Source organism: Rhinoraja longicauda, chromosome 19 (assembly GCF_053455715.1).
Source record: "Rhinoraja longicauda isolate Sanriku21f chromosome 19, sRhiLon1.1, whole genome shotgun sequence".
Lineage (NCBI taxonomy): Eukaryota > Metazoa > Chordata > Chondrichthyes > Rajiformes > Arhynchobatidae > Rhinoraja > Rhinoraja longicauda.
This window is the reverse complement of record NC_135971.1, coordinates 9,524,349-9,540,616: the sequence shown is the minus strand read 5'-3', so window position 1 is coordinate 9,540,616 and position 16,268 is coordinate 9,524,349. Positions and strand designations below refer to the sequence as shown.

Sequence of the window (16,268 nt, the reverse complement as noted above, 5' to 3'; positions counted from 1 at the left end):
GCCACAACGCATAGATCAACTTGCACTTTACCCTGTCCAAAACTGTTACAACTGTTCGTTTCGTTGGGTTGCTGCTGTCTAAATTACCTAAATTAGTGCATCGTATGGGAGGCGCATTCCCAATCTCGTTGTACCCCTGGGTACAATGACAATAAAGATATATTGTATTGTATTGTATTGTAGTCATTGAGCCATACTTTGTGGAAACAGGCTCTTCGGCCTAATTTGCCCACACCGCCTAATATGTCCCATGTCCACCAGTTCCACCTGCCTGCGTTTGGCCCATATCCCTTCAAACCTGTCCTATTCATGTACCTGTCTGACTGTTTCTTAAGCATTGCAATAGTCCCTGCCTCAGTTCCCTCCTCTGGCAACAGGCCCTTCGGCCCAACGAGTCCGCGCCGCCCAGCGATCCCCGCACATTAACACTATCCTACACACACTAGGGACATTTTTTTACATTTTACCCAGTCAATTAACCTACATACCTGTACGTCTTTGGAGTGTGGGAGGAAACCGAAGTTCTCGGAGAAAACCCACGCAGGTCACGGGGAGAACGTACAAACTCCGTACAGACGGCGCCCGTAGTCAGGATCGAACCCGAGTCTCCGGCGCTGCATTCGCTGTAAGGCAGCAACTCTACCGCTGCGCCATTTATCCATAGTTCCCTTATGGTGTGCTAATAAAGATATCTGCACACCCAGTCATCTGCTGCTCCTTGACCAAACAATGCCCACACCCAGCTTCAAGGAAATCTTATCACAGAGCCATAAAATAAATACAGCTGCTACTAAAATAAAGATCTCTTTATTTAAAATCCATCCAGAAGAGGTATCCAGGGTACTAGGTTAATTCCCGGAATTACTAGGTTAATTCCCGGAATGGCGGGACTGTCATATGTTGAAAGACTGGAGCGACTAGGCTTGTATACACTGGAATTTAGAAGGATGAGAGGAGATCTTATCGAAACGTATAAGATTATTAAGGGGTTGGACACATTAGAGGCAGGAAACATGTTCCCAATGTTGGGGGAGTCCAGAACAAGGGGCCACAGTTTAAGAATAAGGGGTAAGCCATTTAGAACTGAGATGAGGAAAAACGTTTTCAGTTGTGAATCTGTGGAATTCTCTGCCTCAGAAGGAAGTGGAGGCCAATTCTCTGAATGTATTCAAGAGAGAGCTAGATAGAGCTCTTAAGGATAGCGGAGTCAGGGGGTATGGGGAGAAGGCAGGAACGGGGTACTGATTGAGAATGATCAGCCGAATGGCCTCCTGCACCTATTGTCTATACATTGCAAGAAACACACTAACTCTCCTGAAATGTTGCAACCCGCAGTCCATCTACAAAATTGTCCACTGAGTTGCCATTAAATAAACAGTTAAAAGTACACCGAAGATGGACACAAAAAAGCTGGAGCAACTCAGCAGGTCAGGCAGCATCTACGGAGAGAAGGAACGGGTGACGTTTCGGGGCGAGACCTGCATTCTGAAATTACACCAGCAGTCTGAAGATGGGTCTCGACCCGGAATGGCGGGACTGTCGTATGTTGAAAGGCTGGAGCAATTAGGCTTGTATACACTGGAATTTAGAAGGATGAGGGGGGATCTTATTGAAACATATAAGATAATTAGGGGATTGGACACATTAGAGGCAGGAAACATGTTCCCAATGTTGGGGGAGTCCAGAACAAGGGGCCACAGTTTAAGAATAAGGGGTAGGCCATTTAGAACGGAGATGAGGAAGAACTTTTTCAGTCAGAGAGTGGTGAAGGTGTGGAATTCTCTGCCTCAGAAGGCAGTGGAGGCCAGTTCGTTGGATGCTTTCAAGAGAGAGCTGGATAGAGCTCTTAAGGATAGCGGAGTGAGGGGGTACGGGGAGAAGGCAGGAACGGGGTACTGATTGAGAGTGATCAGCCATGATCACATTGAATGGCGGTGCTGGCTCGAAGGGCTGAATGGCCTACTGCTGCACCTATTGTCTATTGCAGGTTAATTGGCTTGGTATAAATGTAAAATTGTCCCCAGTGTGTGTAGGATAGTGTTAATGTGCGGGGATCGCTGGTCGGCGCGGATTCGGTGGGCTGAAGGGCCTGTTTCCGCGAGTACTGTGTGCAGTTTTGGTCTCCAAATTTGAGCCTGTTTCCAAGCTGTATCTCTAAACTAAAATGTTCCCAGATGGATCTATCCAGACTCAATAGGACAAGACTTCACTGAAAGTAGGCATGCAGGTGCATCATGCAGTGAAGAAAGCGAATGGTATGTTGGCATTCATAGCGAGGGGATTTGTGTACAGGAGCAGGGGAGGTTCTGCTGCAGTTGTACAGGGCATTGGTGAGACCGCACCTGGGGTATTGCGTACAGTTTTGGTCTCCTAATCTGAGGAAAGACATTCTTGCTTTAGAGGGAGTACAGAGAAGGTTCACCAGATTGATTCCTGGGATGGCAGGACTTTCATATGAAGAAAGACTGGATAGACTCGGCTTGTACTCGCTGGAATTTAGAAGATTGAGGGGGGATCTTATAGAAACTTACAAAATTCTGAAGGGGTTGGACAGGCTAGATGCAGGAAGATTGTTCCCGATGATGGGGAAGTCCAGAACAAGGGGGTCACAGTTTAAGGGGGAAGTCTTTTAGGACTGAGATGAGAACGTTTTTTTTCACACAGAGAGTGGTGAATCTGTGGAATTCTCTGCCACAGAAGGTAGTTGAGGCCAGTTCATTGGCTATATTTAAGAGGGAGTTAGATGCGGCCCTTGTGGCTAAAGGGATCAGGGGGTATGGAGAGAAGGCAGGTACAGGATACTGAGTTGGAATGATCAGCCATGATCATATTGAATGGCGGTGCAGGCTCGAAGGGCCGAATGGCCTACTCCTGCACCTATTTTCTATGTTTCTATGTTTCACACCAATGGTGGACCAGTACAAAGCACTGGTTCATAGAAACATAGAAATTAGGTGCAGGAGGAGGCCATTCGGCCCTTGAGTTATACAAGCAGACAGCATGGATAAATAGTATTAGACCTAGCCTGTGCTATCATTTAGAATGATAGATGCAAATAGATGTGGGAACAAAGGACTGGAGATGGAGGTTGATAGTTTTGGAGTAACTCAGCGGGTCAGGCAGCATCTCTGGAGAAAAAGGATGGGTGACGTTTCGGGTCGGGACTGAACTCCTGTTGGAGAGAGGAAGAGGTCTTTGTCAAAGTCGACTCACCTTGAGGAGATTTCGCAATGGAGCAGATGAAATGTAAAAACGAAGAACTGCAGATGCTGGTGGGGAAAGAAAAAGGTGGAAGGTGGGCGAGAGGGAGAGAGAGCTGGGAACCCGAATTTCCAAGTGTTCCAACGTAAGTGGAACGTCTGACCGCTTTGGATAAACAGGGCCAATGCGCAAGGACGGACTGAACTCCAGCCAAGTTTCTTGTTGAGATCGTAAAGTGAGCTCAAGGGCAGCTGATCGACACATCTTTTCCACAGACGTCCTTGCAGGTTTTGCAAACTATTGCATTCATCCAACGCGATCGCAGTGTTTAAACCACTCGTGGCTCAAAAGTCCAATAACGTTTCGGAGGTGATGAGGCGTCCGTCCAAAGCTCACAGTCTATGGCTATGACTCACAGCTCGATAGCTTCAGTATTGAGGTCTCTATGTACTGGCAAAGGCAAGGGACTTGTGCGTGGTCGGTGTGAATGGAAGCCCTGGTGTGGGGAAGCTGGTTCATTGTAAGTAGCTTCACATAATATCCGCTGTAGATGACCAGCAGTTGATATGCCATTTCCTGCAACAGCAACAAAAAGATTTTTGATAAAAGTGAAAGTGAGATAAGACATCAAAATATCAGTGCCGTTCTCAGGATCTTACAAAGTATTTCTTACAAAACAAGAGAACCGCAGGGATTGCAAGAACCACAATCAGAGATCAGTCCGAAACTACCATCTACCTCATTGGTGACCCTCGGACTATCCTTTTTAGATTTATAGACTTAGATTTAGCGATACGGCGCAGAAACTGGCCCTTTGGCCCACCGAGTCCGCGCCGCCCAGCGATCCCCGCACACACTAACACTATCCTACACCCACTAGGGACAATTTTTACATTTGCCCAGCCAATTAACCGACAAACCTGCACGTCTTTGGAGTGTGGGAGGAAACTGAAGATCTCGGAGAAAACCCACGCAGGTCACGGGGAGAACGTACAAACTCCGTACAGACGGCGCCCGTAGTCAGGATCGAACCCGAGTCTCCGGCGCTGCATTCGCTGTAAGGCAGCAACTCTACCGCTGCGCCACCGTGCCACCCTTTGCAGGCTTTACCTTGCACTAAACGTTATTCCCTTTTCATGTATCTATACACTGCAGATGGCTCGATTGTAATCATGTATTGTCTTTCTGTTGACTGGACTGCACGCAACAAAAAGCTTTCCACTGCACCTCGGTACAAGTGACAATAAACTAAACTGTAACAAAAAGCTTTTCACTGGGTGTCCTAGTGCATCAGTCACTGAAAGGAAGCATGCAGGTACAGCAGGCAGTGAAGAAAGCCAATGGAATGTTGGCCTTCATAACAAGGGGAGTTGAGTATAGGAGCAAAGAGGTCCTTCTACAGTTGTACAGGGCCCTAGTGAGACCGCACCTGGAGTACTGTGTACAGTTTTGGTCTCCAAATTTGCGGAAGGATATTCTTGCGATTGAGGGCGTGCAGCGTAGGTTTACTAGGTTAATTCCCGGAATGGCGGGACTATCATATGTTGAAAGACTGGAGCGACTAGGCTTGTATACACTGGAATTTAGAAGGATGAGAGGAGATCTTATCGAAACGAATAAGATTATAAAGGGGTTGGACACATTAGAGGCAGGAAACATGTTCCCAATGTTGGGGGAGTCCAGAACAAGGGGCCACAGTTCAAGAATAAAGGGTAGGCCATTTAGAACTGAGATGAGGAAAAGCTTTTTCAGTCAGAGAGTTGTGAATCTGTGGAATTCTCTGCATCAGAAGGCAGTGGAGGCCAATTCTCTGAATGCATTCAAAAGAGAGCTAGATAGAGCTCTTAAGGATAGCGGAGTCAGGGGGTATGGGGAGAAGGCAGGAACGGGGTACTGATTGAGAATGATCAGCCATGATCACATTGAACGGCGGTGCTGTCTCGAAGGGCCGAATGGCCTCCTCCTGCACCGATTGTCTATTGTCTAACTGTAAGATGCTTAGGAAAGAATTGCAGATGCTGGTTTAAATTGGAGATAGACACAAAATGTTGGAGTAACTCAGCGGGAACAGGCAGCATCTCTGGAGAGAAGGAATGGGTGAAGTTTCGGGTTGAGACCATTTTGAAGATCAGTCTCGACCCAAAATGTCACCCACACCTTCTCTCCAGAGATGCTGCCTGTCCCGCTGAGTTACACCAGCATTCTGTGTAACTGTAAGATGCTGGTTTACGAAAGAAGGGCAGAGAGCTGGAGTAGCTCAGCAGCTCAGGCAGCACCTCGGGAGAACGTGGACAGATAACATTTTGGGTCAGGACTTTTCCTCAGACTCTGGAGAACATGGACAGGTGACTTTTCTCTGCGGGACTCTTCTTCGGGCTTTTTTTGGAGAACATGGTTAGGAATCTGAAGAAGGGTCCCAAAGAGAACCCATGTTCTCCCGAGGTGATGGTGGAGGCAGACACCAAGTGGTTGAGGTATTTGAGGCACTTTTGGATAGTCCGAGGGTCCCCAATGAGGTTGATGGCAGAGGTCCTTCTGCAGTTGTACAGGGCCCTAGTGAGACCGCACCTGGAGTACTGTGTGCAGTTTTGGTCTCCAAATTTGAGGAAGGATATTCTTGCTATGGAGGGCGTGCAGCGTAGGTTTACTAGGTTAATTCCCGGAATGGCGGGACTGTCATATGTTGAAAGACTGGAGCGACTAGGCTTGTATACACTGGAATTTAGAAGGATGAGAGGAGATCTTATCGAAACGTATAAGATTATAAAGGGGTTGGACACGTTAGAGGCAGGAAACATGTTCCCAATGTTGGGGGAGTCCAGAACAAGGGGCCAAAGTTTAAGAATAAGGGGTAGGCCATTTAGAACTGAGATGAGGAAAAACTTTTTCAGTCAGAGAGTGGTGAATCTGTGGAATTCTCTGCCACAGAAGGCAGTGGAGGCCAATTTGCTGAATGCATTCAAGAGAGAGCTCTTAAGGATAGCGGAGTCAGGGGGTATGGGGTGAAGGCAGGAACGGGGTACTGATTGAGAATGATCAGCCATGATCACATTGAATGGCGGTGCTGGCTCGAAGGGTCGAGGGGCCGAATGGCCTCCTCCTGCACCTATTGTCTGTTGTCTACTGTCTAAGAGAGATACATTACCTCAGATGTGCCCTCGGGCACCAAGCGGGTCAGGGTATGAAAGACATGCTTTGGTTGCCGACCGCCATGACTCGTAGCGTCATCGTCGTTCTCTGGTAACAGTGGAGACTCTTCAGACTCTTCAGACTCTGCGCCCACTTCATTCAGACGACTGACTTGGGTCGTCTCAACGACGATGCAGAGATGGCCCAGCTTCTGACGCAGAAGGGACTGTGGGTTGGAAACACAAACTGGTTCGTTTAATTTACAGATTCAGCGTGGCAACAGGCCCTTCGGCCCACACTGACCAACAATCGGCCTGTGCATTAGTTCTATCCTGCACGCAAGGGACAAATAACTTAGAAACCAACCAATCTGATCTCCCGGTGGACGAGAACTTCAACTCCCCCTCCCACTCCCAGTCTGACCTTTCTGTCATGGGCCTCCTCCAGTGCCATAGTGAGGCCCAGCGCAAATTGGAGGAACAGCACCTCATATTTCGCCTGGGCAGCTTGCAACCCAGCGGTATGAACATTGACTTCTCCAACTTTAGATAGTTCCTCTGTCCCTCCCTTCCCCTCCTCCTTCCCAGATCTCCCTCCATCCTCCCGTCTCCACCTATATCCTTCCTTTGTCCCCCCGACATCAGTCTGAAGAAGGGTCTCGACCCGAAACGTCACCCATTCCTTCTCTCCCGAGATGCTGCCCGACCTGCTGAGTTACTCCGGCACTTTGTGAATAAATACCTTCGATTTGTACCGGCATCTGCAGTTATCTTCTTACACTACATGTAAACCAACATCTGCAGTTCCAGGGTTTGAAGAAGGGTCTCGACCCAAAACGTCACCCGTTCCTTCTCTCCAGAGATGCTGTCTGTCCTGCTAAGTTACTCCAGTTTTTTGTGTCTATGCGTCTTCTTCTGACAGTTCCTGCCGTCCCTCCCCGCCCGTCTGCCTTCCCTGCCCACACATCTGCCGTTCCTTCCTACATAGTAACCTACAAACCCGCCGAGTTGGGCCAGCACTTTGTGTCTGAGCTGCAGACGTGCATGTTTTTGGAGTGTGGGAGGAAACCGGAGCACCCGGAGAAAACCCACGCGGTCACAGGGAGAACGTACAAACGTCTTACAGACCGCACCGAAGGTCAGGATTTTGAACCTGGGCCTTCGGAGCTGTGAGGCAGCAACTCGACCGGAACCAGGGGCCACACACAGTCCAAGAATAAAGGGGAGGCCGTTTAAAACTGAAGTGAGAAGAAACTTTTTCACCCAGAGAGTTGTGAATTCGTGGAATTCTCTGCCACAGAGGAGCGGAGGCCAATTCGCTGGATGGATTTAAAATAGAGTTAGAAAGAACTCTAGGGACTAGTGGAATCAAGGGAAGTGGGGAGAAGGCAGACACAGGTTACTGACTGCAGATGATCAGCCTTGAACACAATGAATGGCGGTGCTGGCTTGAAGGGCCAAATGGCCTCCTTCTGCACCTATTTTCTATGTTTCTACCACTGCTCCACTTTGGTGTGTTAAAATGGTCTGCTGTTGTGTTGGAAAAGGGGGGGGGCAAATGTGGGCAATTGGGATGAGCTTCGAAGTGGGGTAAATTGGTCGGCATGTGTGCGTTGGACTGAAGAGATAATAGACAATAGGTGCAGGAGTAGGCCATTCGGCCCTTCGAGCCAGCACCGCCATTCAATGTGATCACGGCTGATAATTCTCAATCAATACCCCGTTCCTGCCTTCTCCCCGTAACCCCTGACTCCGCTATCCTTAAGAGCTCTATCTCGCTCTCCCTTGAATGCATTCAGGGAACAGGCCTCCGCTGCCTTCTGAGGCAGAGAATTCCACAGATTCACAACTCTCTGACTGAAAAAGTTTTTCCTCATCTCCGTTCTAAACGGCCTTCCCCTTATTCTTAAACTGTGTGGCCCCTGGTTCTGGACTCCCCCCAACATTGGGAACATGTTTCCTGCCTCTAACGTGTCCAACCCCTTAATAATCTTATGCGTTTCGATAAGATCCCCTCTCATCCTTCTAAATTCCAGTGTATAGTTTCGGCGCCGCACAAGTCCGTGATTCCACGACCTAGATTCACGAGCAGGCAATGGATGCAAAAGCTACCTGGAGCCCAGAGCCTTGGTGACGTCTTGCTTCCAGCAGAGAAGCCAGTCTCCTCTCACATCCCCGAATGTTGAAATAAACAAAACAGAGCTGGGTGTTGGTCAAGGAACAATCTCCAGTGGTGGCCTAGTGAGATGATTAGTTTATGGAGAATATTTCATATTTCACCTCATATTTCGCTTGGGCAGCTTGCAGCCCAGCGGTATGAACATTGACTTCTCCAACTTTAGACAGTTCCTCTGTCCCTCTCTTCCCCTCCCCCTTCCCAGTTCTCCCTCTATCTTCCTGTCTCCACCTATATCCTTCCTTTGTCCCGCCCCCTGACATCAGTCCGAAGAAGGGCCTCGACCCGAAACGTCACCCATTCCTTCTCTCCTGAGATGCTGCCTGACCTGCTGAGTTACTCCAGCATTTTGTGAAATAAATACCCTCGATTTGTACCAGCATCTGCAGTTTTTTTTCTTACAGTTTATGGAGATGATTGGTTTAGAGATACAGTGCGGAAACAGGCCCTTCGGCCCATCGGGTCCGCGCCAACCAGCGATCCCCGCACATTAACACCATCCTACACCCACTAGGGACAATTTTACATTTATACCAAGCCAATTAACCTACAAACCCGTACGTCTTTGGAGTGTGGGAGGAAACCTAAGATGTCGGAGAAAACCAACGTGGAGAACGTACAAACTCCGTACAGACAGCACCCGTAGTCGGGATCGAACCCGGGTTTCTGGTGCTGCATTCGCTGGAAGGCAGTGATGACAATACTCTACTGTTGATGATTTTTTTAGATTTAGATTTAGAGATACAGCGCAGAAACAGGCCCTTCGGCCCACCGAGTCCGCACCGCCCAGCGATCCCCACACATTAACATTATCCTACACACACTTATGGGACAATTTTTTTACATTTTACCCAGTTAATTAACCCACAAACCTGTACGTCTTTGGAGTACGTCTTGATCACAACACTTTATTGTTGATGAGAATCTACAAATTCTCATAACCTACAAAGCCCTCCATAACCTGGCCCCATCCTACCTGACCGACCTCCTCCACAGGCACACTCCCACCTGCACCCTCCGCTCTGCTGCTGCCAATCTCCTATCCCCCCACATCCGGACCAAACTCAGATCCTGGGGGGACAGGGCTTTCTCCATCGCTGCTCCCACCCTATGGAACTCACTACCCCAAAACGTTAGACTCCTCCACACTCACCACATTCAAAACATCGCTGAAGTCTCACCTGTTCAGTACTGCCTTCAACCACTGAAGGTCACCTCACCTTCTGTCTCCCTTCTCTGTTCGTTTATTTATTTACTTATTTATCTATTTATTCATTTCCCTATGTTCTCTAAATCTCTGTAAAGCGTCTTTGAGTATATGAAAAGCGCTATATAAATAAAATACATTATTATTATTATTATTAGAATGATCAGCCATGATCACATTGAATGGCAGTGCTGGCTCGAAGGGCCGAATGGCCTACTCCTGCACCTATTGTCGATTAATAGTCAACTGCACCCAGATGCAGTGAAATTCATTTGTTTCGCCGACCAGCGATCCCCGCATATTGAACCTATTCTAGACACACTCGGGACAATTTTACAACGATACCAAGCCAATTAACCTACAAAGCTGTGTGTCTTTTGGTGCGTGGGAAGACACCAGAGCTTCCCGGAGAAAACTCACGCAGGTCACGGGGAGAAGATACAAACTCCGTGAGTGAGGGTCTACTGGGAAGGAGGTCCGGGAGCCCAAAAACCGTGACCACCAGGTTCAAGACCTGCTTCTTCCCATCAGAGTCTTGAACACTGCCAACAATCACAGCAACTATGATCTGAGTTTAGTTTGGACAATAGACAATAGACAATAGGTGCAGGAGGAGGCCATTCGGCCCTTCGAGCCAGCACCGCCATTCAATGTGATCAAGGCTGATCATTCTCAATCAGTACCCCGTTCCTGCCTTCTCCCCATACCCCCTGACTCCGCTATCCTTAAGAGCTCTATCTAGCTCTCTCTTGAATGCATTCAGAGAATTGGCCTCCACTCCCTTCTGAGGCAGAGAATTCCACAGATTCACAACTCTCTGACTGAAAAAGTTTTTCCTCATCTCAGTTCTAAATGGCCTACCTCTTATTCTTAAACTGTGGCCCCTTGTCCTGGACTCCCCCAACATTGGGAACATGTTTCCTGCCTCTAACGTGTCCAACCCCTTAATAATCTTGTACGTTTCGATAAGATCTCCTCTCATCCTTCTAAATTCCAGTGTATACAAGCCTAGTCGCTCCAGTCTTTCAACATATGACAGTCCCGCCATTCCGGGAATTAACCTAGTAAACCTACGCTGCATGCCCTCAATAGCAAGAATATCCTTCCTCAAATTTGGAGACCAAAACTGCACACAGTACTCCAGGTGCAGTCTCACTAGGGCCCTGTACAACTGCAGAAGGGCCTCTTTGCTCCTCTACTCAACTCCTCTTGTTATGAAGGCCAACATTCCATTGGCTTTCGTCACTGCCTGCTGTACCTGCATGCTTCCTTTCATTGACTGGGCGACTGAGTCCATGTCGACCAATGTACACATTTATTAACACAAGCCTTACACACACTAGGGACAATTTACACTTATACCAACTACACAAACCCAAGCCAACTAACCTACAAACCTGAGGTAGACACAAAATGCTGGAGTAACTCAGCAGGACAGGCAGCATCTCTGGAGAGAAGGAATGGGTGACGCTTCAGGTCGAGACCCTTCTACAGTCTCGACCCCATTCCTTCTCTCCAGAGATGATGCCTGTCCTGCTGAGTTACTCCGGCATTTTGTGCCTACCTTCGTTTTAAACGAGCACCCGCAGTTCTATCCTGACAACCTACAAACCTGTACGTATTTGGAGCGCGGGAGGCAAAAGAAGACTTCGGAGAAAACCCACCCGGTCACGGGGAGAACGTGCAAACTCCGTTCAGACAGCACCCGTAATCGGGATGCAACCCGGGTCTCTGGCGCTGTGAGGCAGCAACTCTACCGCTGCGCCAACGTGTCGCCCATGGACAGTTTTTTATGGACTTTGTTTGCGATACGGGCTAAAGGGGGAAGGGGTCACAGTTTGAGGATAAGGGGGAAGTCTTTTAGGACCGAGATGAGAACGTTTTTTTTCTTCTCACAGAGAGTAGCGAATCTGTGGAATTCTCTGCCACAGAAGGTAGTTGAGGCCAGTTCATTGGCTATATTTAAGAGGGAGTTAGATGTGGCCCTTGTGGCTAAAGGGATCAGGCGGTATGGAGAGAAGGCAGGTACGGGATACTGAGTTGGATGATCAGCCATGATCATATTGAATGGCAGTGCAGGCTCGAAGGGCCGAATGGACTACTCCTGCACAATAGACAATAGACAATAGGTGCAGGAGTAGGCCATTCAGCCCTGTGAGCCAGCACCGCCATTCAATGCGATCATGGCTGATCACTCTCAATCAGTACCCCGTTCCTGCCTTCTCCCCATACCCCCTCACTCCGCTATCCTTAAGAGCTCTATCCAGCTCTCTCTTGAAAGCATCCAACGAACTGGCCTCCACTGCCTTCTGAGGCAGAGAATTCCACACCTTCACCACTCTCCGACTGAAAAAGTTCTTCCACATCTCCGTTCTAAATGGCCTACCCCTTATTCTTAAACTGTGGCCCCGTGTTCTGGACTCCCCCAACATTGGGAACATGTTTCCTGCCTCTAATGTGTCCAATCCCCTAATTATCTTATATGTTTCAATAAGATCCCCCCTCATCCTTCTAAATTCCAGTGTATACAAGCCCAATCGCTCCAGCCTTTCACCTATTTTCTATGTTTCTAGTCTTGCACTGATGTGGTTACCTATTGTTACCGATTATTAATTGATTGGATTATTGATTAGTATATATTTGTGTTATTGCATTAGTGGCTCTGTTAAGCTGCAGCTGGTAAGAATTTCATTGTTCCTTTGCTTGGACATGTGACATCTTTGGCCTCTTAAATCCTCAGAGATTATTTTGCCGTTTTGGAAAGGATACATGCAGCACACTTGTGCAATATTTTGTCACATCCATTGCTCCAACTAGGACGTTGTGTTTCAGGAGGCTCTCGTTGGTCGACATGAGACGCAAATCCGTGTTCACGCTAATCTTTAAAATAGATAACAGTTAGATTTTAATAATAATAATAATAATAATAATACATTTTATTTATATAGCGCTTTTCATATACTCAAAGACGCTTTACAGAGATTTTGAGAACATAGGGAAATGAATAAATAGATAAATAAGTAAATAAATAAACGAACAGAGAAAGGAGACAGAAGGTGAGGTGACCTTCAGTGGTTGAAGGCAGTGCTGAACAGGTGAGACTTCAGTGATGTTTTGAATGTGGTGAGTGTGGGGGAGTCTCTGACGGTTTGGGGTAGTGAGTTCCATAGGGTGGGAGCAGCGATGGAGAAAGCCCTGTCCCCCCAGGATCTGAGTTTAGTCCGGATGTGGGGGGATAGGAGATTGGCAGCGGCAGAGCGGAGGGTGCAGGTGGCAGTGTGCCTGTGGAGGAGGTCGGTCAGGAAGGATGGGGCCAGGTTATGGAGGGCTTTGTAGGTTATGAGGAGGATTTTGTACTGGATTCTCTGGGGGATGGGGAGCCAGTGGAGTTTATAAAGGACGGGGGTGATATGGTCACGGATCGGGGAGTGGGTGAGTAGACGGGCAGCGGAGTTTTGAATGTATTGAAGTTTATTGATGATTTTTGAGGGTGCGCCATAGAGGAGGCTGTTGCAGTAGTCCAGACGGGAGGTGATGAAGGCGTGGATGAGGGTTTCTGCAGCTGTGGAGGAGAGGGATGGACGGAGACGGGCAATGTTTTTGAGGTGGAAGAAGGCTGTCTTTGTGATGTGTTTGATGTGTTTGTCGAAGGAGAGGGTTTGATCAAGGATGATTCCAAGATTCCGGATGTGAGGTGAGGTGGATACTGGGAGACCATCAATGTTGAGGATGAAGTTTTGGGTGGATTTGGTGAGCGTTTTTGGACCAATGATGATGATTTCAGATCTTAGACTTCACCGGGCAGTTCATATTGGAGATCAATATACAAGAATCTTAGACAATAGACAATAGGTGCAGGAGTAGGCCATTGGGACCTTCAAACCAGCACCACCATTCATAGAAACATAGAAACATAGAAAATCGGTGCAGGAGCAGGCCATTCAGCCCTTCGAGCCAGCACCGCCATTCAATATGATCATGGCTGATCATCCAGAATCAGTACCCCGTTCCTGCTTTTTCCCCCATAACCCTTGATTCCGTTAGCCCGAAGAACTCTATCTAACTCTCTCTTGAAAACATCCAGTGAATTGGCCTCCGCTGCCTTCTGTGGCACAGAATTCAACAGATTCACAACTCTGGCTGAAAAAGTTTTTCCTCATCTCAGTCCTAAATGGTCTACCCCTTATTCTTACACTGTGACCCCTGGTTCTGTATTCCCCCAACATCAGGAACATTTTTCCCGCATCCAGCCTGTCCAATCCCCTAAAAATGTTATATGTTTCTATAAAATCCCCTCTCATTCACTGTGATCACGGCCGATCATCCACATTCAGTACGACTGCCTTCTCCACATATTCTCCGGAGACTCGGGTTCGATCCCGACTACGGGTGCCGTCTGTACGGAGTTTGTGCGTTCTCCCCGTGACCGGCGTGGGTTGTCACCGAGATCTTCGGTTTCCTCCCACACACTCCAAAGACGTGCAGGTTTGTAGGTTAATTGGCTGGGTTAATTAAATGTAAAAATTGTCCCTCGTGTGTGTGGGATAACGTTAATGTGCGGGGATTGCTGGGCGGCGCGGACATGGTGGGCCGAAGGGCCTGTTTCCATGCTGCATCTCTAAATCTAAAATCTAAAAAAAAAATATCCCTTATCATATCATATCATATATATACAGAGCGGAAACAGGCCTTTTCGGCCCATCAAGTCTGCGCCGCCCAGCGATCCCCGTACACTAACACTATCCTACACCCACTAGGGACAATTTTTACATTTACCCAGCCAATTAAGCCTGTACGTCTTTGGAGTGTGGGAGGAAACCGAAGATCTCGGAGAAAACCCACGCAGGTCACGGGGAGAACGTACAAACTCCTTACAGTGCAGCACCCGTAGTCAGGATCGAACCTTGACTCCTCTATCTTTCAGAGCTCTATCTAACTCTCTCTTACATGAAGTCATGATGCAGCTCTATAGGACGTTGATTAGGCCGCATTTGGGGAATAGTCAGAGACCCGGGTTCGATCCTGACTACGGGTGGTGTGTGACAATAGACAATAGGTGCAGGAGTAGGCCATTCGGCCCTTCGAGCCAGCGCCGCCATTCAATGTGATCATGGCTGATCATTCTCAATCAGTACCCCGTTCCTGCCTTCTCCCCATACCCCCTGACTCCGCTATCCTTAAGAGCTCTATCCAGCTCTCTCTTGAATGCATTCAGAGAATTGACCTCCACTGCCTTCTGAGGCAGAGAATTCCACAGATTCACAACTCTGACTGAAAATGTTTTTCCTCACCTCCGTTCTAAATGGCCTACCCCTTATTCTTAAACTGTGGCCCCTTGTTCTGGACTCCCCCAACATTGGGAACATGTTTCCTGCCTCCAACGTGTCCAACCCCTTAATAATCTTACACGTTTCGATAAGTTCCCCTCTCATCCTTCTAAATTCCAGTGTGTACAAGCCTCGTCGCTCCAGTCTGCACGGAACTTGTACATTCTCCCCGTGACCGTGTGGGTATCCTTGCACACTCCACAGTGAACTCCAAAGACGTGCCGGTTTGTAGGTTAGTTGGAATCTGTAAGTGGTCCCTAGTACTTAGTTTAGAGATACAGCGCGGAAACAGGCCCTTCGGCCCACCGGGTCCACGCCGACCAGCGAACCCCGCACACTAACACTATCCTACACACACTAGGGACAATTTTTTACATTTACCAAGCCAATTAACCTACGTACCTGCACGTCTTTGGAGTGTGGGAGGAAACCGACGATCTCGGAGAAAAACCCACGCAGGTCACGGGGAGAACGTCCAAACTCCGTACAGACAGCGCCCGTAGTCAGGATCGAACCTGGGTCTCCGGCGATGCATTCGCTGTAAGGCAGCAACTCTACCGCTGCGCCACCATGCCGCCCTAGATAGCTTCTGCAAGTTGTCCCTAGTATGTAGGATGGTGCCAGTGAATTTAGTTTATTCTCACGTGTACAGAGGTACAGTGAAAATCTTTTGCTGCGTGCTAACCAGTCAGCGGAAAGGCAATACACGAATTTACAATCGAGCCATCCACGGTGAACAGACACGTGATAAAGGGAATAACGTGTAAGTAAGAGACGCTGTTGTTGGAGCGGGGATTTGAAAGGGTGGAGCCATTGTGGTGGAGCCAGGAAACATGTTCCCAATGTTGGGGGTGTCCAGAACTAAGGGCCACAGTTTAAGAATAAGGGGTCGGCCATTTAGAATGGAGATGAGGAAGAACCTTTTCAGTCAGAGAGTGGTGAAGGTGTGGAATTCTCTGCCTCAGAAGGCAGTGGAGGCCAGTTCGTTGGATGCTTTCAAGAGAGAGCTGGATAGAGCTCTTAAGGATAGCAGAGTGAGGGGGTATGGGGAGAAGGCAGGAACGGGGTACTGATTGAGAGTGATCAGCCATGATCGCATTGAATGGCGGTGCTGGCTCGAAGGGCAGAATGGCCTCTTCCAGCACCTATTGTCTATTGTCTATTGACATTCTTTAGTTTAGTTTGTTATCGCGTGTACCGAGATACAGTGAAAAGCTTTAGTTGCGTGC

General features: G+C 48.2%; 1 protein-coding gene across 3 annotated transcripts in view; it reads right to left on the bottom strand.

The window, feature by feature from the left end:
- Nucleotides 1-1,768: 1,768 nt before the first annotated feature.
- The window catches only part of tmem268 (transmembrane protein 268), a 55,171-nt gene continuing 40,671 nt past the window's right edge, over nucleotides 1,769-16,268 (bottom strand). For all 3 annotated transcript variants that reach the window (XM_078416241.1, XM_078416243.1, XM_078416242.1), the window contains 4 exons: nucleotides 12,482-12,592; nucleotides 8,442-8,531; nucleotides 6,347-6,556; nucleotides 1,769-3,777 (listed from right to left, as the gene is read on the bottom strand). In XM_078416241.1, the coding sequence (XP_078272367.1) occupies nucleotides 3,607-3,777; nucleotides 6,347-6,556; nucleotides 8,442-8,531; nucleotides 12,482-12,592 (582 nt within the window). In that variant the 3' untranslated portion in view covers nucleotides 1,769-3,606. The remainder of the gene's footprint in view (nucleotides 3,778-6,346; nucleotides 6,557-8,441; nucleotides 8,532-12,481; nucleotides 12,593-16,268) is intronic.